General features: G+C 48.7%; 1 protein-coding gene across 5 annotated transcripts in view; it reads right to left on the bottom strand.

Annotated features, from left to right (window-relative positions):
* Rps6ka1 (ribosomal protein S6 kinase A1) overlaps positions 1-22,509 on the bottom strand; it is a 42,780-nt gene that overhangs the window by 13,037 nt on the left and 7,234 nt on the right. For 3 of the 5 annotated variants that reach the window (XM_008836824.2, XM_017799074.2, XM_008836823.3), the window contains exons 2-16: positions 21,033-21,149; positions 20,722-20,803; positions 18,851-18,931; positions 18,610-18,689; positions 16,060-16,166; positions 15,116-15,153; positions 14,659-14,801; positions 14,165-14,235; positions 13,849-13,937; positions 12,792-12,856; positions 12,420-12,522; positions 10,593-10,723; positions 8,799-8,924; positions 8,506-8,595; positions 7,432-7,590 (exon numbers count right to left, since the gene is read on the bottom strand). In XM_008836824.2, the coding sequence (XP_008835046.1) occupies positions 7,432-7,590; positions 8,506-8,595; positions 8,799-8,924; positions 10,593-10,723; positions 12,420-12,522; positions 12,792-12,856; positions 13,849-13,937; positions 14,165-14,235; positions 14,659-14,801; positions 15,116-15,153; positions 16,060-16,166; positions 18,610-18,689; positions 18,851-18,931; positions 20,722-20,752 (1,314 nt within the window). In that variant the 5' untranslated portion in view covers positions 20,753-20,803; positions 21,033-21,149. Of the gene's footprint in view, positions 1-7,431; positions 7,591-8,505; positions 8,596-8,798; positions 8,925-10,592; positions 10,724-12,419; positions 12,523-12,791; positions 12,857-13,848; positions 13,938-14,164; positions 14,236-14,658; positions 14,802-15,115; positions 15,154-16,059; positions 16,167-18,609; positions 18,690-18,850; positions 18,932-20,721; positions 20,804-21,032; positions 21,184-21,973; positions 22,242-22,509 lie in introns of those variants that run through there. The other 2 variants (XM_008836827.3, XM_008836822.3) reach the window with 2 other exon arrangements.

Genomic DNA, 22,509 nt, shown 5'->3' with positions numbered 1-22,509 from the left:
CAAATCAACCCAGAGAATCCCTCCAAACATTATGAGAGAAGCTCACTATGCCCACAACAGCTATCCTAAGTTTTTTGAGATAAGGTTTCACTATGTAGCCCCAGTTGGCCCTGAACTCGGTAGACTAGGCTGGCCTCAAACTCACAGAGACCCAACCTGCCTTTGCCTCCTGAGTACTGGGATTAAAGGCATGTGCCACCACATTGGAAAAGAGACAATTTCCTTCAAGTACCTGACTGTATTTGGAGCCTACACACCCTCAAGAAAGAGGCTCATTGCTTTTGGAGACATGTCTTCCTCTGGAAAGCTCTTCTGTGCTCTGAGCTTTAGGTGACCCACAGATAATTCACTAGCTCAGCTCTGTCCTCTCACTCATCTTGGAAGCAACTCTGCTTTTGTCTTTTAAAAAAATATATTATTATTATTTTTTTGGGGGGTGGGTCTTTTTGAAGCAGAGTCTCCCTGTAGCCCCAGCTGTCCTAGAACTCACTATGTAGACCAGGCTGGCCTTGAACTCATAGAGATCCGTCTGCCTCTGCCTCCCAAGTGCTGGGACTACAGGTGTGCACCACCACGCCCGGCTATTATTACTATTTTTTATGTGTATGCATGTAATGCCTGCATGTAGGTAAGTGCACACGTGTCGTGCAATGCCCGCAGAGGACAGAAGAGGCTATTGGGTCCCCTGGAACTGGAGTTATGGACAGTTGTTAGCTGCCATGTGGGTGCTAGAATTCAAACCCGGGTCTTCTGCAAGAACTTCACCGCTGAGCCATCTCTCCAGCCTCCTGCTTTTGTCTTTTAAGACTTAGTCTTGTTCTCATCAATGAAGCTCCCTCATACAACAGAGGGCCAGGAACACAAAAGGCCACAAATGGCCAAAAGGCAAAGAATAAGAGTGAGCAGAGTGTGGGTCCTTGGACAGGGCACCTGTATTGAGGTCCACCCACCCAAGGCTCAGGGACCATTGCAGAAGAGGAGGTGGAAAGATTCTAAGAGACAGGGAGGCGGTGCGTGACCATACGGAAATAGTCCTACAGGCTCCTGGGATTCTTCTCATACAAACCTACAGCAATGGTGTCAGCATGCACGATACCATGCAAACTTAGGCAGACAAAAATCCAGCACAGAACTGTGGAAATGAACAGCAAGCCCCAATCTTAATTAAAGAATTATTGGCAACTAATTACTACTGGGTGAGAAAGATCTGACCTTCTTGAAGGGAGACATTTTAGAAAGGCTGACTAAACCACAGTGGATGAACTTGCACTGAGGGACATCTGGGGACACTAATTTTTACATAATAGGCCTTAATATAAATGACAGAATGTATGAACTCCAGTGGTGGGGCTATGGGAGGGTGCCAAAGGGGAAGGGGGTATAAAGATGATTTTATGTATGAAATACACAAAAATTCAATTAAAAAAAAATTTAGTCTTGTTACGTAGCCCGTGTTGACCAGGAGCTACATAGCAGCCCAGACTGGCCTCAAATCCACAATCCTCCTGCCTCAGCTTCCTGAGTACTAGGATTACAGGTGTGTGCCACCAGGTATGCTCCTGCCACTGTGTATGTGTGTGTGTATATGTGTGTCTACACTTTCTTTTTTTTTTTTGCAGTGCTGTGGATAGAACCCAGGGCCTCTAGCATACTAGGCAAGTGCTCCACTACTGAACCAAATCCCTTAAGGGGACTAAAACAAGAAAAGGAAACATACATTCTCAGATCTGATATGTTTAAATATCAGTCTGTTTGTATTGGCCATTTAAGAAACCAAAGCCACTTCGAACATGATCATTAAAAACATATTTGGCAACAAAACTGTAGCTTTGGTTATGGGTAAAGTTCCTTTTCTAAAAGAATTCTGGGATGGGTGAGATGGCTTAGTAGGTAAAGGCACTTGCCATCAAGTTTGACAAATTGAGTTCAATCCCTAGAACCCACAAGATGAAAAGAGAACCAATCCTACAACGCCCTCCATCCTCTAGATATAGTCTGCCCAGGACAAAGAAAACTGGAATTCCTTGAAGGTTGGGGGTCTGTAAGAGTTAAGTATTCTAGCTGAGTGTAGTGATTCATGCCTATAATCCCCGCACTTGGAAGGCTGAGGCAGAAGGACTAAAGGCGTGCACCACCACAGCACTCGGGAGGCAGAGGCAGGCAGATCTCTGTGAGTTCAAGGCCACCCTGGTATACATAGCAAGTACCAGGCCAGCTGGGGCTACAGGGAGACCCTGTCTCAAAAAGACTAAAAAAAAAAAAAAAAAAAAAAAAAAAAGAGTTCAAGACCAACCTGGATTACATAGCAAGTTTCAGGCTAGCTTGAATATATTGTAAGACACTGGCCTTCTGATCTTATTTCCACTCTCCCAAAAAAGCTGAAGCCGACTCTAATTAAGACTTTAGAGCAATGTGTGCTGAGCATGCACAAGGACCTGGGTTCAATCCCTAGCACTGGGGGGGATCAATTTACAGTTTACAAGAAATATAGGCAAAGAAGGATGCAAATGATGCCACCAGGAAACAAAGACAAATGTAGAACATGGGACAGTCTAGAAGCACAACTGATCTACAAGCATGTGGCTTACCACAGGAAGGTCTCTGTGCAGGTGACAGCAGCATACACTTCTAACAAAACTTTTGAATTCTACCCTTCAAGTCTGCTTTATGCACATTTTATTTCAGTTAAGAAACAAAGGAGCTGGAGATAGGTCAGTCATTAAGAGCATCTGTTGTTCTTGAAGGACCCAGGTTCAGTTCCCAGTACCCACATGAGGTAGCTTAAAACCTGTAATTCCAGTTCCAGGGGATCCAATGTCCTTCTGGCCTCCATGGGCACTGCATACATGTGGTACAAATACATATACTCAGACACATACACACACATAAAATAAAGCAAAAAGATCTTAAAAAGCAAAACAAAACAGGGGCTGGAGAGATGGCTCAGCGTTTAAGAACACTGTTCTTGCAGAAGACCGGGTTCGGATCTCAGTGCCCACATAGCAGCTAACAGCTGTCTGTAACTCCAGTCCTAGGGGATCCAACAGCCTCTTCTGTTCTCCGTGAGCATTCATTGCATGACATGGGTGCGCTTACCTACATGCAGGTCATACATGCATACACATAAAATAAAAATAGTAAATAAAGGCTGGGCGTGGTGGCGCACGCCTTTAATCCCAGCACTTGGGAGGCAGAGGCAGGCAGATCTTTGTGAGTTCAAGGGGAGTCAGGGGCTCCTGACCATGATCTGTGGGAGTCAGGGGCTCATGGGAAAGCTGGGCAGGGACCGTCTCCCAGCCGGTGACCGGAAAAAAAAAGTAAATAAAATATTAAAAAAACAAACAAACAAACAAACAAAAACAGTGCCCTACATCAGGAACCTCAGTAAGTAGCTGTATTCAGCTACTCAGGAAATTGAGGTAAAGGATTGCTTAAACCCAGGAGTTCAAGATCCTGTCTCAAAAAAAGAATTCCAGGGGCTGGAGAGATGGCTCAGTGGTTAAGAGCACTGACTATTCTTACAGAGGACTTGGGTTCAATTCACAACACCCACATGGTGGCTAACAACCATTTATAATTCCAGTTTCAGAAGAATTCAACACTGTCTTCTGACCTCTGTGGGCACTGCACAAGTGGACTTACATACATGCAGACTCATACACATAAATAAATAATAAATAAAATATTTAAGAAAAAAAAAACAATCCCAGGTCAGGTGTGGGCACACCATTTTAATCCCAGCACTTGGGAGGTAGAGGCAGGCAAATCTGTGAGATTGAGGCCAACCTGGTCTACATAGTGAGTTCCAGGCCAGCCTGGTCTACATAGCAAGTTCTAGGCTAGCCAGGGCTACATAGTGAGACCCCGGCTCAAACAAATAAACAAACAGTGACTGACACATAACATCTAAGTCGCAATGGGATGAAATTCATGCCAGGACCTTGCAGGGACTGATTCTCAAAAACCAATCAAAGCCATTTTGAAAGGACAAAAGGGAAAATCTACCAGTGGATTTATATGAAAAGTTATTAATTTGGAATGAAAAGCCCACTGTTCAGAACTGTGGGTAAGATGGGTGTGGGGCAGGTTTAAAAAATTTTTAGCAATAGAGGCTAGGAGTGTACCTCAGTGCAAGAGCATGAACAGGGCTCTAGGCTCAGTCTTTAGAACCACAAAAAAGGGAGGGGGGGAATGGAGGATACAGCTCAGTTGGTGGACTGCTTGCCTAGCACATGTGAAACCCTGGGTTCAATATCCGGCACAGCAAAAATCAGGCATAGTGGTACACACCTAGTAACCGGAAGATGGAGGCAAAAGATCAGAAGTTCAAAGTGAGGGCCAGTGAGATGGCTCAGTGGGTAAGGGCACCAAGCCTGATGAGTTCCATCCACAGGACCCACATGGAGAAAGGAAAAAACCAACTCCCGAAAGAAAGTTGTCCTCTGACTTCCACACACATGCAACGGCACGTACATGCCCAAATATAGACAGACAAGATGCATACACAAAAAAATAAATACATATTTGTTTAAAGTTCAAGGTTAGGGGCTGGAAAGACAGCTCAGCAGTTAGGAGGACTGACTTCTCTTGCAGAGGACCTGGTTTGGGTTCCTACCACCCTTATGATAGCTAACAACTGTTTGAAACTCTAGTTCCAGGAGATCCAACACCCTCTTCTGGCCTCTGTAGGCATGGCACACATTTAGTGCACTTATATATATGCAGGCAAAACATACATAAAAATTTTTTCAAATTATGAAAAAAAGTTCAAGGTCATCCTCAGTTACATAATAAGTTTAAGGACAGGTTGGGCTACAGAGAACCTGTCTCAAAAAAAAAAACCTTTATCGGTATTTATAGGTCAAGTGTCAAAATGTCTTCAACCTCTTTTCAAATGCACCCTCAGAAATATATTTATAAGAGATACAGAGAAGAGAGCAAAGGGGGAAGGCAAATCTGGTACTGTTAAATACGGCTGCTCAAGGAGAGTGGGTCTTACTGTTCTCTTGTTTGTTTGAGGTAGGGTCTCAAACATAGGCCAGGGCTGGGGAGATAGCTCAGTGAGTGGAGCACTTGCCATTTAAGTGTGCGGACCAGAGTTCAGATCTCTAGCGCTGACATAAATGCTGGGTGGGCATGGAAGCCCACCAATCCCAGGACTGCAGAAAGACAGAGAAGGAATCTGGAGCAAGCAGGTTAGCCTAGGCGCATCAGCAGCTCTAGGTTTGGTGAGAGACCATGCCTCGGTATATAAGGTGGTGAGTGACTGAGACACCCGACATCAACCTGACTTCCAGGCTCATGCACACATGGACGGACACCCCCTACACACATGCCATATACATGTGAGCACCTATACATATACACATGTACATTATAACACACACACACACACACATACACACCACCTCAAAAACAATAAAAAAGCAATCATGGGGCAGGAGAGATGGCTCAGTGGTTAAGAGCACAACACAGGTGCACTTACCTACATGCAGGCAATACAGGCATACACATAAAATAAAAATAAAAATTGCCGGGCGTGATGACACACGCCTTTAATCCCAGCACACAGGAGGCAGAGGCAGGCAGAGCTCTGTGAGTTCAAGGCCAGCCTGGTCTACATAGTGAGTTCCAGGACAGCTGGGGCTACAGGGAGACCCTGTCTCAAAAAAAAAAAAAAAAAAAAAAAAAAAAGATAATCACAGCCTAGGTTGTCCTCCAAGGCAATCCTCCCACCTCTGCCTTCTGCATGCAATGGATTAGAGGTGAGCTGCCACATCCAATTTACTGTATAAGGTTTTTTTGTTTTTTTTTTTTTTGAGACAGGGTCTTCTTGTAGCCCCAGCTTCCTGGAACTTGTTATGTAGAGCAGTCTGGTCTCGATCTCACAGAGATCTGCCTGCCTCTGCCTCCTGAGTGCTATGATTAAAGGTGTGTACCACCATGCCTGACTTTTTTTTTTCCTCTTTGGAGACAGGGTCTTAATAAGTAGACCAGGCTGGCCTCAGAGGCATGATCTTCCTGCCTCAGCCTCTCTAGCGATAGGGTTATAGGATTGTGCTACCACACCCAACTCTATTATACTATTCTTTTTGCTTTCTTATAAATTTGAAATTTCTTGTCATAAGAAACAAAAAAGTAGTTCATCATCATCAAAAAAGACAAAAATGGAGGCAAGAGAAGGAAGGAAGGGCGGGAAGAGCGAGGAAGGGTAGACACAGCGATGTGGTAAAAGCTTTCTTGACAATTCTTTTCACTGTGTTGCTCAGGCTGACTTCGAACCCCTGGGCTCAAGTGATCCTCCTGCCTTGGTTTCCTGAGTGCTAGGACTACAAGCATGGGCCACCATGCTGACTTTGACGGTTCTTGAATTCAGGTGGTAACTGTATGGGTTACTTTAATTTTCCCCATTTCGTACATGCTCAGTTGGGTCCTACATGTCACCTAACATTTCTGCAGTGCTAACCTCTGGCCTGTTTTGGTTTGCAATGCTTTCTCATGCAATGCTCCATCTCATATCCACCCCAGAAGGGGGCAGCTCTGTTACGAGGTGCCTATAGACATGGAAGTTGCTCAGGGGTGAGGCAGCTTTCCCAATCCCACACACAGGTATGCTAAGAAGTCAAAGCCCAGACACAGCCAGATGATTCCAGATTGTAATCCTTTCTTGGAGACAGAGTCTCACTATGTAGTGCTGGGTGACCTGGAACTGGCTATGTAGAGTAGACTAAGCTGGCCTTAAACTCATAGAGACCCGCCTGCCTCAGCCTCATGAGTGTACCACCTGCAGCATTCCGAACTCCTAACCTGATCAGAAGCAACCCAAACCATCACACTATTCAAAGAGAAAGGCATGCTAACCACCCTAAGAACTTTACCTTCCACAATGAAGCCCTCTTTCAGCTCTCTAGGCCTAACCCTCCTCTGCAGCACCTGCTGTTCCCAGTAGCATTTCCCCCGACTCCATCTCGTACCTGGCCCGCAGCTAAAGGCACCCTCTGAAGCCTTGCAGTACCCTACAGTGACCTGCAGCTTCCTCCCAAAATCCATTCCTCTCTACACCTTCCAGTTTCTACTCTTCCCAGGATGCGTGATCCTAGGCAAATGACCTTAGAGCACAGAGCCTCAGACTTGTGATCTGTAAATGGGGCCAATAACAGTATCTAATTCAGGGTTTTGTGAAAATTTGACTGAGATAACATAAGGGAATATCCCTTTAAATTAAACCTGGTGCCTGGCACACAGTAGGTACTCAATAAATGTTCCTTTCCAGTGTCCAGCCTCATCACTCCCTCCCTCTTATGTCCATCCACTCACCCATCCCTAGTGTCCCCTCCTCTGTCTCGTGGTTTGGACCCCTAGTGGGCTATAGTTTCTAGATTCTGCTGCTACGACACCCTGTCACCACCCCCACCCCCAATTCAGACTTACCCCCTGGGAATGCAAGTACTCCACTGTCTTGCTTATGGTATGCAGGACAAAGCTGGCCTCCCGCTCAGAGAAGAACTTCTGTCGTAGGATCTTGTCTAGTAGCTCTCCACCCCTCATCAGCTCCGTCACCAGGTATACATGTTTGCCATCATCATATACCTGCCAAAGACATCATCATCAGGCTTGCACCAGGCCTTAGGTCTGGGTTCTGCTGTACTTAAGTGGGCCTCCCTGGGCCTTTACCATCTGGGTGCCTGTCCTCACCCCCAATGGGCAAAAGAGGATTCAAAACTGTGTGAGTCTGCACAGAAGGGCTCTTTAGGTAAAGCCTGACCAGAGAGACTCAGGGCTACCCACTCCCTCTCCCCACGCACACTTGGGGGTGGTGGTGGTAAGGGTGGTGTGGTAGGGGGAGAACCTGAACTCAATTGTATGGTGCACACCTTTAATCTTAGTACTTGAGGGGCAGGAACAGAGGCAGAGGCAGGTAGATCTCTGAATTCAAGGCCAGTGTGGTCTACAGACTGAGCTCCAGGCTAGCCAGGGTTACACAGTAAGACCTTTCTCTCTCTCTCTGTCTCTGTCTCTCTCCTCTTTTTCTCTGTCTCTCTCTCTTTCCATCTGTTTGAGACAGGATCTCCCTGTAGCCTCAGCTGGTTTGGAACTCGCAAAGATCTGCCTGCCTCTGCCTACTGAGTGCTGGGATTAAAGATGTGGGCCACCATACCCGGCAAGACCCTGTCTCAAAAAGCCCCCCCCCAAAAAAAGGGGGTGCTGGAGAGCTGGCTCAATGATTAAGAGGCTGCACTGGTAGAGGACCTGGGTTTGGTTCCCAGCACCCACATGCTGGCTAACAACAATCTGTAACTCTAGTTTCCAGGAGAATTAATGCCCTCTTCTGGCCTCCATGGGCATTGCACACATGTGCACTAACACATTCAGGCAGAACAATCATACACATAAAATTAAAATAAATAAAAAAAATTAAAAAAAGAAAAAAAAGCATGGTGTTTCCAAAGACTAACCCTACATTTGAGAGCCCCCACCTAGAATCAAGGACCCCCTGCAACTCACATCTTTCAGGGTGATGATGTTGGGGTGCTGACCATACCGCAGAAGAATCTCAATCTCTTCTGAGGGATCCCGTTTGCTCTTGTCAATGACCTGAAGAAAGTGGATGCACAGGCCAGTGTCAGGGGCACAGATTCCATGGTCCCTCCCTGCCACAGAGCCCATACTGCAGGGCAAGGGAGAATTTTAGCTACGTGCCTGTCACCATCTACAGACCCTCCCACCAAAGGGACACAGCTGTGCTGGCCTCATCCCCTGCCCAGCAGCCTCTACCAAGATGTGATCAGGAGGCCCACCTTGACAGCATACTCCATGTTGGTGGCCTTGTGGACACAGCGCTTGCACACAGAGTAGGAACCCACGCCAATCGTCTCCTTTACCACATAGCCATCACTAAAAACCAAGCTCTTCCCATGGAGTTGCTGTAGAAGACCAAGAAATCAGCTTGACTCTGGGCTCTACGGTCAGAGTACTTCATAGCACCAGGACCTTGGCTCAGCAGAGATAGCACAGAAAAAGTCACAAGGCCTGCCTGGGGAGAATGCTTTTTATCTTTTATTTTGAGACAAGGTCTCCCTGTAGACCCAGCTGACCTGGAACTCATTATGTAGACCAGGCTGGCCTGGACCTCACAGAGATCCGCCTGCCTCTGCCTCCTGAGTGCTGGGATTAAAGGCATGTGCCAAGTCGGGAGACCCCTTTCTAAGCCTCAGTTTTCTACCCAACACAATGGGCACCACTCACTAACGCTCCACTGGCTGTTGTCTGGAGTCACAGGATGGTCCAGGAGGTGGAGGTAAGGGAATCAGAGCATGCACATTGAGAAGCTGTGGTTTTAGAAGCCTAGGCCCAAGGGGAATGAAGATGCCAGTATGCATCCTAGCTGTGCCATTTAATGCAGCTTTGGGCTGCAAAGGAACCTCTGCTTCCTGTGGAGTCAGGGCATTATGTCAGGTCTCAAGTCTTTAAAAATATTTTACTTACTACTTTTATTTTATGTGTAGAAGTGTATTTCATGCATGTATGTAAATGCACCTCTGTCATACAATGCCCTCGGAGGCAGGAAGAGGGCATCGGATTCCCCTAGAACTGGAGTTACAGATGGTTGTTAGCTGCCATATGGGTGCTAGAAATCGAATCCAAGTCCTCTGCAAGAGCAGTCAGTGCTCTTAACCGCTGAGCTGTCTCTCCAGCCCCAGATCCCAAGTTTTTAAAAGTAGCAAATATGAACGTGGCATTTGGCATGTGTGTGCCATTCACTATTTTAAACATCTTCCTCAAGTGCCACATGAACTGTGGACAATCTTGGCTTATACCTGCTGCCTTCACACCCAGTTTGGTTATCTTAGACAAGATGTCCCACCGTAGATAAGAAAGTACACAGTAACAGGGCATGGTGGCACACACATTTGATCCCAGCACTCGGGAGGCAGAGGCAGGCGTATCTCAGTGAGTTCGAGGCCAGCCTGGTCTATAGTGAGTTCCAGGCCAGCTAGGGCTACAGGGAGACCCTGTCTCAAAAAAAAAAAAGAAATTACATAGTGACCATCACTTTACACATTAGATCTGAATATCTTCACAACTCATTAATTATAGAAGAGGAAACTGAGGCACTGGGAAGATGTCTCCTCGAGTCCTGTCACCCTTTGAGCTCTAAACCCAGGCAATGGGCTCTAGTATGACATGATTGCCAATCAACTATAAACTTTCCAAAGAGCAGTATAGTATAGAAATGAAGGGCAAATTGGAGCAGACGCAAATCCCCTGCCACCCACTGCTGTCAAGGATGCTGGAGTCACTCCCTCATTCCTCCTTTAAGGAAATCTCTGGCATTCACCAAGACCCCAGCTCTGTGCCAGGAAATTTATATCCGTTTTTAGCCAATGAGCAGGGCCACTTTGTGAGGCAGGCATTATCATCTGTGTTTCACACCTCACAAGAACAGTGAGGTCTGGGTGCTTGGAGGTCCTCTGGGTCCCATAAGGGCATCAGGGTTTGTTGAGCTCCAGAGCCTGTGTTACCAGCTCTTCTGCCTTTGTGGCTTCTGGGTGGAAAAGGACAACTGAGCAACAGTCCCCCGCCTCCCTCACCTGTACCACCGAGTGCAGGGGGGCCTGAGTGGTCCGAGACTTGCCATCATCCTCCATCAGCCCAGTGGCCACGAAACTGAAGCCACGGAACAGCTGATGGGCACCAGCACTGGGAGGTATGCCTGGGGAATCTGTGGGGCAAGGAGGAGAATATGACCATCTGAGGGGGTGCTCTTGACCCCAAGGCAGACCAGCAAGACCAGGGAAATCTTGAGGATCTTGACCTGCCTCAGTAGGTAGCTATGGTGGGACTGTGTGTAAGCCCCACCCATCCCAGGTTTTTACCCATCTGTTCATATGTGTAGCTCAACAGCATAGTGCTTGCCTAGCATATAAGATGACCTGGGTTTATTCCCTAGTACACAAATTCAATCAACCAATCAACCAACCAACCAATAAATTTGGAGACAGTAATACATGCCTGTAATCTTAGCACTCAGAAGTCTGAGTCAAGAGGATTGCTGCTAGTTTGAGTCTAGCATGGGCAACATAGTAAATTCCAGGTGAGCCTGAGCCACAGAATGAAACCCTGTCTCAAAAATCCTAATTAATTAACCAATTGATTAATTTAATATAAGTAAATAAAACACTTGCTTGGACCAGCCCAGTCTTGTCACATGAGGAATGCCAAGCCCCTCCACATCTGGCCTTCCACTCAAGCCAGGCCCAGGATGCCCCGTTCCCAGCTTCTCCACCTTAGGGCCGTTCCCTTCTTCAATCTATCATTGGCATATTAGCCAGAGGGGCAGTTCCAACCACAAAATCTGCTGACCTTAGTCTGGCAATTGAGGTCCATGTGGTCTTAGCCCTCCTCTCTCCCCATTCAAAAGCTCAGCCCCACTGGACCCCTCATCCCCACCCCAAGATCCTCAAAAGGGCCTCAGAGCCACTATGCATACGGCTCTCCCTGGTTAGATAATCCGTTCCTTGTCCATCAGTCAAGGGTTAGCTCACATGGCCTCTCCTCTGATAAGGCCTGCCTGGCACTGCCTCTAACCCCTATAAAACCTCTCTCCCATCAACAGCCTGAGCTACATGAAGGCGGGGTTTGGGTCCATCTTGTTGACCACCATCTTGAGTCTGTCTTGTCATCACTTTCCCTATGGCTGACAACATGACAAGGACCTGGTATGCAGTCAGCAAATAAAGGGGGGAAAAAAAAGAAGAGACAAATGGCTCAGAGAAGTGCCCAGGTTCCTGTCATCAATGGTGTGCAAGCTACACACAAAATCTAGGTGGCATCTAGAACTAACATGCAACTCTATACTGGCAGTATCTGGCCAGAACGTCAGGATTTCAAACTACCTCCAAGAAGTACCGCCACTGGCTTCTTGCAGCAACCAGAGATGAGGGGGTCTTCGATCGCCCCCATGTTCCAGATGAGTACACTGAGGTCTAGCATTAGAAGCCAAAGTCCATTCCCACGTATGCCCACCACAGACCTGTGGGTGCTGTCACCTCCGTTCTGCCAGATTCTCTAGCATGGGTCTGCCAGGTCAGATTCCTCTTCCCTGACGTGAGTAGAGGCCTGACATGTTTAATCTCCCCAGTAGGCTGAAAGATGCCTGGGGCAGGGGTCCTGACTTTCCTATTGTAGCCTAACCCACCCCCACATCTCACTCCTTCACCCAGACACAAAGAGGCCCACAGAGCCCCAGAGGGACAGGTGGCATGAGGCAAGGACACAGTAAGCCAGATACTGCCTGGCTTACTACCCACACACCTGGGCCTTTGAAAGTCCCCGATTGCCTCTGCATCCCTGGATGCCCCCAACACCCTGCTTCCCTGGGCCCTGCTCCAGACAGACAAACCAGATCAGGCACATACCCCTGGGTGTGCGGGATGTGAACTCAGTGTCAAAGTAGAAGGTATCATCAGGCTGGGCCACAGCTGGCTTGAAGGGCGGCTTGATCTCACGACGGTAGAGCTTCTGCAAGGTGGGGTGAATGCTCTGATCACTCTGGTGACCTCAGAGCCTGTCAGCAGCCCCAGCAAGAGAACTGGAAAGCATACTGCCCAACAGTACTGCAGCATCAGGAGACCAGCCTTCAAGGGCATGAAATCACCCTCCAAGGACATTTTATGGGCTGATATAAACTTTTATCTCCCACACCCAAGGTCATAGTTGGCCCAGGGCCCCTCCACTCCCCTTCTGATGTCCATCATAGTTAGAGCCATGGTGTGGATGGATACACTCACATTCCAGTCAATGGTAGAATAGAAGACATGCCTCTTGATTTCCTCAGCCCCATCAGGCCCAGAGCCTGAAAGAAACCAAATGAGGGGTCTGCCCCTGAATGTTCAACCTCAGACACCCACTCCATCCACCAAATGGCTGCACAGTGCACTGGAACAGCTGCTGGAACAGAGGGCAGGATGGGTTCCCCCACCTGGTATCTTACCAGCCATACCCTGAAACCTGTAGCCCACTCAGCATTTTCTACTTTATGGAGCCTCTGATAATCAAGCCCCAGTGGACTGTAAGAAGGAAGGCTCAGACAGCACAGGTGACTTGTCAATGCTACATGGTCAGGACAAAGGCTAGACTTGTTCTGCGATCTAAAGAGGGCCCCCATCCCCTCCTGACGCAGGCCCCACCTCTGCCTTTCTTTTCCTATTGCCCTTTCAACCCAGAGACAAGCTCTTGTTCCATTCAACCGAGAGTTCTGGATTGGACCGCAAGACATTGGTAGTGGTCCAGGTAAAGCCAGCAATCAAGGATGGTTAGCACATACTACACACCCACTGCACAACAGCCATGTCCTCGAACCCTCCCTGTGAGCCTGCGCAGACTCATGCGCTCCACCCACAACAAGGAACCTGGGGCTCAGAGAGGCGAAGTCATCTACCCAAATCACATAGCTCATAAATAGCACTCAATCACTCAACAAATATTTACAGTGACTGCTGGGTGCCAGGCAGTGGGGACTGACACAGTCAGGACCAGGACCTAAGCCCTTTCTCACTCATGAATTCATGTGCCTTCTCCTGAGCCAGCAACCTTGGCAGAGAAGCTGTGTGGGGGCCTCTGTCCTTGTCCCTGAGGGAGTAGGGATGACTCAGTTCCTGCCTTCCCCTACACACAGGTCACCACCCCCCAACACCACACATGGAGCCAGAAAACAGGGTGGCGGGCAGCATTGTCTGCTCACACAAAGGACAACAGCTCCTTTCAGCCCCAGATGTGGCCCTGTGGCCTAGGCTGCAGCTGTACCCTGCTCCCCTCTGCCACCCCTCCCAAGCTGGGGTTGCTTACCAAGCCGGTTGGCAGGATTCCTCTTGAACAGGGCTCGCAGGAGGCTCTGAGCTTCCGTGCTCAGAAACTGGGGCATGCCTAGCTTCGCCCTGAAACAGCCCCAGGGTCTCATCAGGGCTGAGCCCCACCCAGAAGCCCTCCTTTGTCCAGGTCTCCTTCCCAGCTGAGTCCAAAGGAGCAAGCCACTAACCTCCTAAAGACTTTAGGGAGTCCCACCCACTGGCCCCTGTAGATGACAAGGGCCTGTGGAGGCAGGGATAGTTTCTGGGGTGGGGATAGGGAGACACTGCAGTACCAGGGTAGGACTAATGCTTACTTCAAAATCAAGGTCATAGTCTCCTTCCGGTCCTTCCCCTGGAAGGGCAGGGAGCCCGTCAGCATCTCAAACTACAGAGGACAAAGGACAGTTCAAGCTTGATCTTGATCTCTGTCTTGCAAACCTGCTTCCTCCTCCCAGCCAGGTCACCCTGCTCTCATCCCAGGATTCTTACTGGCCTGTTGGACTTCAGAATCCACTTACAGCAAAGCCTATATCTACCTCTTCACCCCTCTCCCAAGCCAGATTCCAGGAGTAGCACCCAGGCTTGAAGCCAAGGAGGAGCCCCAAGTCGGATTCGGGGTACCCCAAGTGGTGTTAAAACCCATGATCCTTCCAAGGAAAGAAACTGCAGCAGTGTGCAGAGGGAGACAAGCTTGGCTATGAGAGGACAAGGGGAAGGTCTTGAAGATGACCAACCTCCTCCCTGAGCATATGGAGAAATTGAATCCAGAGCCTGGCGCTAGATCATTTACCTTTGCCTAGGCACTCACCATCAACACCCCATAGGACCACCAATCTGCACTGTGGGTGTGACCCTGGCGGTTGACAACCTCGGGAGCCATGTACTCCACCGTCCCGCAGAAGGAGTAGGCCTTCTTCTCATGATCAATGGCCTCCTTGCTCAGGCCAAAGTCTGCAACAGGAGGGCAGAAAAGTCATGTTCAGGATCCCTGCCCTCCTTACCAACCCCCTGATTGGAGGGCGTTACCTACATGACACTCAGGAGGAAGCTGAAGGACACAGAGGTTAGGTGACTTGCCCAAGACTACAGTGGGGAGCTGCAATTCTGAATCGGGGTATTTGAAGTCTGGGGTCTGGGCTTTGATTCCTTATGAGTAACAAGCACCATCTCTTAGGAAGAATGAACTCCCAGCTCTCAACTCCGACCTATAAGGAGCCTACTGCATCCTTCCCTGGAGTCTGAGGGGGCAAGTGTCCTTTACTCACCAGTGAGTTTGATGTGGCCCTCTTCATCCAGAAGGATACTGCAACAGATAGTCAGGAGTCAGGATCCTCAGCAGTAGGCACCATGTGGGCTCTGGCGGTACCACAGAGTGGAAGGACTTGGGCCTGCCCAGAGGACGTGCTCAGCCCAGATCTACCCAATGAGTAAGTGGCAGAATGGAGATCTGGTAATGCCATGCAGGTGCCATCAGGGCTCCATTCACTAATGGAAAAACTATAGCTTGGGAAACTAACTCTGTATAGCCACAGAGCTAGTCGGTGACAAGACTGGAATGTCTGTGGAACTCTTTTTCTTCTTCTTCTTCTTCTTCTTCTTCTTTTTTTTTTTTTTTTTTTTAGTACGGGGTCTCACTTTTTTTAACTTTCTAGGCTCTCTGAAGCCAGGAGCAGCTCTCTAGGGTGGTCTCTTCTTCTTTTTTTTTTTTTTTTTTTTTTTTTTTAGTACGGGGTCTCACTATATTCAGCATTGAATGCCTGAGCTCAGCCTTCTTAGCAGCTGGGACTACAGGTATGTGCCATGATGCTAGGCTTAAGGTATGCCTAATTCTAACACCAGATCCTATCCTACCTCAACACTTGCTCCTGGTCCCCAAAATACCATGGGAAAGCACTATATACAGACAGCATGGAAAAATTCCAGGAGGATTATATTAAGAATGCTCTTTAATGGTAGCCGAACAGATTAGGAAAAAAGGGGGAAATATAGTTGCCTGGTGGCCTTTGGCAACTGCAGTCCTGACTAGGCAGTCCCTAACCACCGAAGGTGAGCCCCACCCTGTTCCACCCACCCATCCCTCAGACAGCCCCAAAGAGGGAATTCCTGGGGAAGGCTATAGCATCTCCATCAGAGTGGCCTTGTTCTAAAAGAGGCCTAGAAGTCTGTGCACCTTGGAGGGAGGCAAGGGTGAGGTGGGGACTTCACTCACTTCTCAGGCTTGAGGTCTCTATAAATGATGCCCAGGCTGTGCAGGTGGTCCAGGCCCAGAGCCAGCTCAGCCAGGTAAAACTTCACATCCTCCTCTGTAAACATAACCTGCAACATGGAAACACACTTCAGCTGGGACCTTCTGTTCCCTAGGAGCTGGGCCAATGTTCAGTCAGTAGCATTTTGGTGCTGAGTCCACCCCAGGGACACACTCCAATGCCACATACCTTTCTTTTTCCAAAGGCATTTGAAGTATGAAATGGCTGATACAAGTTAGTCATTATACTACTGTTTTAGAAATAGTGCAGAGTTGAAAACAGGTGTCCAGGAGTAGAAGACTGGAATAAATTGCCTCTCCCTAGCATAATGGAAGGCTATGTAGCCATAAACTAGAACAAGAAGTTTCTCCATGTTCTGATAGGGACACTGTCTGAAATACTGTCTTGAAAGAAGCCAGGTTTAGAACAGTATAGTGAGAATGGTACTTTTTAGGTAAGACAGTGGGGGTAGGGGCAGATTCAGAGTACTTGTTGGATTTGTTTGAGGAAGGAACATGGGAAGATTAAACAAGAAACCAATAAAAATGTTTACCTATGGACAGGTGTAGACAGAATTGGGGTAGGAAGACTTCATGAATATTTTTCTTTTGAATCGTGTAAATGTATTACTTAATTAAACATTATACAAATTAAGTTGGGCATGGTGGTGCACCCCTTTAATCCCAACACTTGGGAGGCAGAGCTAGGCAGATCTCTATGGGTTCAAGGCCAGCCTGGACTACATAGTGAGTTCCAGGCCAGCTGGGGCTACAGGGAAACCCTGTCTCAAAAAGAGAAAAAACAAAAGACATTATACAAATTAAAAGTTTGGTTCTAGGCCAGCAAGATGGTTTAGCGGGTAAAAAGTAAAGGTACCAAGTTTCAAAACCTGCATTTGATTCCCCTTGGAACTTGCATGGTGGAAAGAGAGAACCAACTCCCAACACACACACACACACACACACACACACACACACACACACACACAAACACACACAATATATAAATAATATTTTTTAAAAGTGTGGTTCTGGGGTTAGGGAGATGGCTCAGTGGATAAGAATACTGGCTACTGTTGCAGAGGACCCAGGTTTGGTTCCCAGCAGCCAACAACCTCCATGACTCCAGTTCCAGGGGATCTGATGCCCTCTTCTGGTCTCTGAGGGGACTGCATGACACAGGTGCATTTACATACATGCAGATAATATAATCATACACATAAAATACTTAAATAAAATTTTGAAAAAGTGTGCTTTTTGGTGTTTATTGTTTATGTTTTTATTTTTGTTCTTTTTCATAGTATTACAGATTGAATCAGGTCTTTACATATCTAGGCAAGTGCTCTAACAGTGAGCTACATCCTGTCTTATCTTAGTTTATTTAATTAACTATTTTTTTAAATATATTTTATTATTTTTATTTTATGTGTATGAGCGTATTGCCTGCATGTATGTGAGTGCACCTGTGTCGTGCAATGCTGCGGAGGTCAGAAGAGGGTATCGGGTTCCCCTGGAACTGGAGTTAAGGACGGTGGGTAGCCGCCATGTGGGTGCTGGGAATTGAACCCAGGTCCTCTGCAAGAGCAGTTGGTGCTCTTAACCACTGAACCATCTCTCCAGCCCTTAATTAACTTTTAAAAACAATTTTTATTACATTTATTTATGGGGGGGACCATGTGCATGCCATAGCATGCATGTGGAGGTTATAGGACAGCTTGTAGGAGTTTGAGTCTCTCTTTCTACCATGTAGGACCCAGGGGTAGAACTCATGTTGCCAGACTTAGCAGCAGATGCTTTTACCACTGAGCCATCTCATTGTTTTCAAATAAGGTCTCATTCTATAGCACTGTCTGGCCTGGAACTATGTAGACCAGGCTAGCCTAGAACTCAAGAGCTCCACCTGCCACTATCTCCCAGGTGTGAGCCACCATACCTGGATTTATTTCTTATTTGGAGACAGAATCTCATTAAATTGCTCAGACAAGCCTTAAATTTGTAATCCACCTGCCTCACCTTCCCAAGTGGCTGAGATTACAAGCCAGCACCACAACGCCTGGTGAAGTTTGGTTCTCGCTAAAGGTTTAATTGTATTAATGATCCCATTTTTGTATGTGGTTCAGACCCTTTTGTATGAAATGTGGGACAAGAACCCTATGTTTTTAGTCTTCTGGGTGGGTGTGGGCTTCTTTTCCATGCTCATGCCCTGGCCAGCACAGCTACCTGGTGCTCTACCGGGTGGAGAGTTGAGAGGTTCCCTTAGCAACCTGAAACCAGGGCAGCATCATATTCAGACCTTACTCATTTTCAGCTCATCTTGAGAGAAACTCTCAGAGGCTTTGCCAGGGGTGAGCTCTGTTCCAGGGCAGGTGATATTTCTTGAGTCAGGGGTTGCCAGGCAGAGTTGGGCAATTACATGCCCAAACCATACCGACATTTTTCATAAGACCTGGGGCTGGGAGTTCTCATGTCCACAGCTCCTCCCTGGAGGCCCCTGGCAGTGGAATATCAACTCACCTCCTTTGAAAGTCGTGTGAATAGGTCACCACCACGCAGGAAGTCCAGAATGAGATAGAGCTTGCCCTCAGTCTGGAAGGCTAGAAGAGAGGCCAAGGTGGAGTTGGTTGGACCTTGTGACTGGCCTTGCTATCCCTGGCTCCTTGGCTTGTCCCATGAGAAGTGGGACAGGGAAGGCAACAGACCACAGGCAAGGCTGGACAGAGGAAGGGTGGCATTTGGGCAGGGTCTGCAGTCTCACCATAGTGGAGCTTCACCACGAATGGGTGGTTTACATCAGCCAGGATATCTCTTTCCATCTTGGTCCGAACTCGGTCACGCACTGGCCAGAGGAGAAAGGAAGTCACCAAAAGTCAACATCTCCAACATAGCCACACCCCCAGCCCAACTCTAGGTGTTCTTTTCCACTCATTCTTCCAGGTCCACAGCTTCTAAGACTCTCTCACGCAGGGCTTTGGGGACACTTGGTTTTATTCTTTTCTCTCTGGATGGTTCTGGCTCGTTGGCCTGCTCTGTGCTCTTGTTCCTCACAGTGAAGCCCAGACAGAGTCTTGATGCCTGCCCAGCTCTCTAGATTCATCTACCATGCCCCAAAGAGGGCTACTGAGCACCTGGTGACCCTATTTCCTGAAGTCCCCAGCTTCGATTCTGTACCTCCCCCAGCACACTGTAATCAACCCCTCTGTATCTGCCATAAAAATCTCTGTGTTCTAGCCCTAAGATTGATTTGTGGGTCTGTGCAGACATCTTTCACAAGTTTTTTGTTTGTGGGTTTTTTTTGGGGGGGGGGGCGTATTTGGAATAAGCTCCCAAAGTTGGCCTTGAATGCTTCATCCTCTCCTCCTCCCTCCACCTTCCAAGTGCTGGGATTATAAATCACATGCCTGTTTTTGGTAAAGAATAAAAGTTACCAGGCAATTCTGACCACCAACAGGCTTTTGGTTGACTAGGTTCAGACCCCGCCTCCTCCAGGAAACATCCTCACGCTGCAGGCAAGGCTGGGCGTCCTGGGCTTCCACAGTGCTGCGCTCCTCTATACATCACATCTAATTCAGTTTTATTTCTCTCACTAGATGTGGCAGGGGCCACACTGCAGTTAAACAGTTCAGTTACTTTCAAACACTCCACACATGTACCCCTTAGGTACAAAGTGCCTTCCCTGGTGCCCTTCCTCTGGAAAACTCAACTTCCTCAAGGCATACTTCTGCCCTTAACTCCTCTGGTGTCCCCTAGACCCTTCAGCTGTCCTCTATGAGGCTGCACCCCACCCCCAGACATCTGTGTACACAGGCTTGGCACTGCTGCATCCCGCTGCCACACCATGTTTAGACTTTCCTGCCCAACTTGTGAGCCTCTCAGAGCAGGGAGCACATCTTTTCATCTTTCTCCACCTGGGTAGCTCCTACTATCTCTTCTAAGGGATGATCCTGCTGTCAGGCTGCACTAAAGTCTCCATCATCCAGCAGCAAACAACCCTTGGTGGGTTAAGGACCAATCTGTCCTTAAAGCTGACCCTTTCTTTCTCCCCATTATATCCACAGCCAAGACTTAGCCTGGGACATCCACCTGATTACTGGCTTCCAGGCCAGTCAGAACCAACATCTGGCCTATAGCCCACTATTGACCACCCTCATATTCTCAAAATTCTTGGCTCTGGCTTGGGACTCCCTCTGAACCTCTATGCCATCCAACTCTGTGGCCCTGTGGCCCCATCACCATTTTTTAAGGAGCTCCAGCTCTACTCCCAGGCTCCCTGTCTTTTCCCTTAGGCCCTTCAGCATCCTGAAAACAAAGATGTCTCCCCTCAGACCCTCTAGGCATCATGAAGCAACTCTGTTGATAGAACATTTCGGCTCAATCAATCTGATAGCCGAGTCTCCCACTCTACCACAAGCATACTGCATTTACCCCATCACTTCATGTCAGAGTTTTACTTGGTTTTGGAGGAAGAGGATGAGGGGTAAGGGGTGGCTGGGAATAGGCTTGTTCCTGACTCTACACTAAATGCTCCTGAAGATGAAGCCTCCTCCCTCATCAGCTCCAAGACCCCTGGGACCTTGGCTTCTTCCTCATTCCCAAGCCCAGCTTCTGTTCTGCCTATGAAGCACTTACCTTTTAATGTCGCTTTCTTTAGCACTTTCATGGCATACAAGTGCCCAATGTCAGGCCGGGTGACCTTGCGTACCAGGAAGACCTGAGAAGGCAGATGGCAGGAAAAGCCAAGGAGGAGGTGTAAGGCAGCTGACCCAACTGCCTTCTACCCTCTATGTTGATCTGCAGATTCCCTAGGACCTCAAGTTGACCATTTGCTCTTCCTGGGTTCCAAGATGACGTCCCACCCTTGCCCTATGATTCTTTGGACCCCAAAGGTGACCCCCCCCGACACCCCACCTCTGACATGACCTCAGGGATTCATGACTCACTTTGCCAAAGGATCCCTGGCCCAGAACCTTGAGGAGTTCGAAATGGGATGGATCAGCCTTCTCAGAGCCAGCCTTGACATGGTGTGTGATGGAGATCTCCTTGAGGACGCCCTCATCCTGATAAAGGGACAGAGTTGGCAGGCCTAGGGCCCTGCGGGGGCAACATAGTACACAGCCTATCCAAGGCATTTCACCAGATCAAAGCAGGCCCCACAGATCACTCCTTCAACAGAGCAGCTCGTGGGTACCAACAATGTCTCAAAGGTCAAGAAGGCCAACTACTAGGGTGTTGACTCAGGTGAGGCCTTGCTCCTGAGGCACTGATGCCAAGGTCTGCTCTGGGCAGACCCAAAGGGGGGGCCCAGACAGGACCAAGATGAGTTGACTCAAGGCTTGGGTCCAATGTAGGGACCTGCCCCAGGCCCGCCCGCAGGGCTCCCCTCCCCCTGCTGTTTGGGTTTTGCCACAATAGGAAGTAGGGTTTGAGCTCATAATGGGGAGGTAAAACAGGCCTTTTTTGCTAGTCAGGATGAGATGAAGCAATTCCTCTGGTTGTATGGATAAGACTGACTACAGAGAGATCTAAGAGTTACCCAGACATCCCTCTAGGGCAAGTGAGAGTTAAGGCCTGGTACTCCATGCCCTATCTATGGAAACTTCTCTTAATAAGCTTCTGGAAGTCCTTGAAACTTCCCTTGATAAGCTTCTGGATGCCCTAGTCAGGTTGCTGCTGCTCAAGGACCTCTGGGCCCCTGGCCCCTCTCCAATCTGCTCATCTGGCCCTGAGGTGCCTCATTACTTCCCCAGGAAGTCAATCTGGGCAAGGTCCAATCGTCCAATAGGGCCAGGAGAGTCCAAAGCCAGCTGAGGCCAAACTGGTTGCCTGGGCACCTGTCTGAGGGCTACTGTCAAGCCAGGGCCAGACATCCGGGCACACTTACCGAGTCCTGCTGGGGGCCAGAGCCAGGGCCAGGGGCAGGCAGAGTGGTCTGGCCGATCCTGGACCTCTGCTTCCTGGGCAGCCAAGGGAGCAGGGCCCAGAGCCGCAGACGGGGCAGCTTGGGGTCCTGCTCCATCCGCCCAGCAGGGCCACGGCACCATGGCAAGGGTAGGCAGCAACCAGGGCTGCCGAGGAGGTAGCTAGGCCCAAGGCGGATGTGCAGGGTGAGGGCGCAGGGGGGCTGGGCCTGGCCCAGGACAGCCAATCACTCAGGGCCTGTGGTTTCCTAGCTCCAGGCCTCCACCCTCACTCTGTTCTCTTCTCTCTTCCACCCCCCCCCATTGCCTGAGGGCTGCCCTCTGGCCCTCCCCCCATCCTGCCCTGTGGGCTTACAAAGAGAAAGCCCATGCCAACCCAGCTGCGGAGCAGATAGGTCCTAGAAAAGCAGGAACCTGACAAAGGGTACCCAATAGTCAGTCAGGTACCTAGCATGTAGTGGCAGATAAGGATAGACACCTAACAGGCAGAGGCAGGTAG

The sequence above is a fragment of the Nannospalax galili genome, unplaced genomic scaffold, assembly GCF_000622305.1.
Source record: "Nannospalax galili isolate Female #2095 unplaced genomic scaffold, S.galili_v1.0 scaffold1258, whole genome shotgun sequence".
Classification (NCBI taxonomy): Eukaryota; Metazoa; Chordata; class Mammalia; order Rodentia; family Spalacidae; genus Nannospalax; species Nannospalax galili.
The sequence above is the reverse complement of the archived record's forward strand: the minus strand, read 5'-3'. Positions and strand labels throughout refer to the sequence as shown.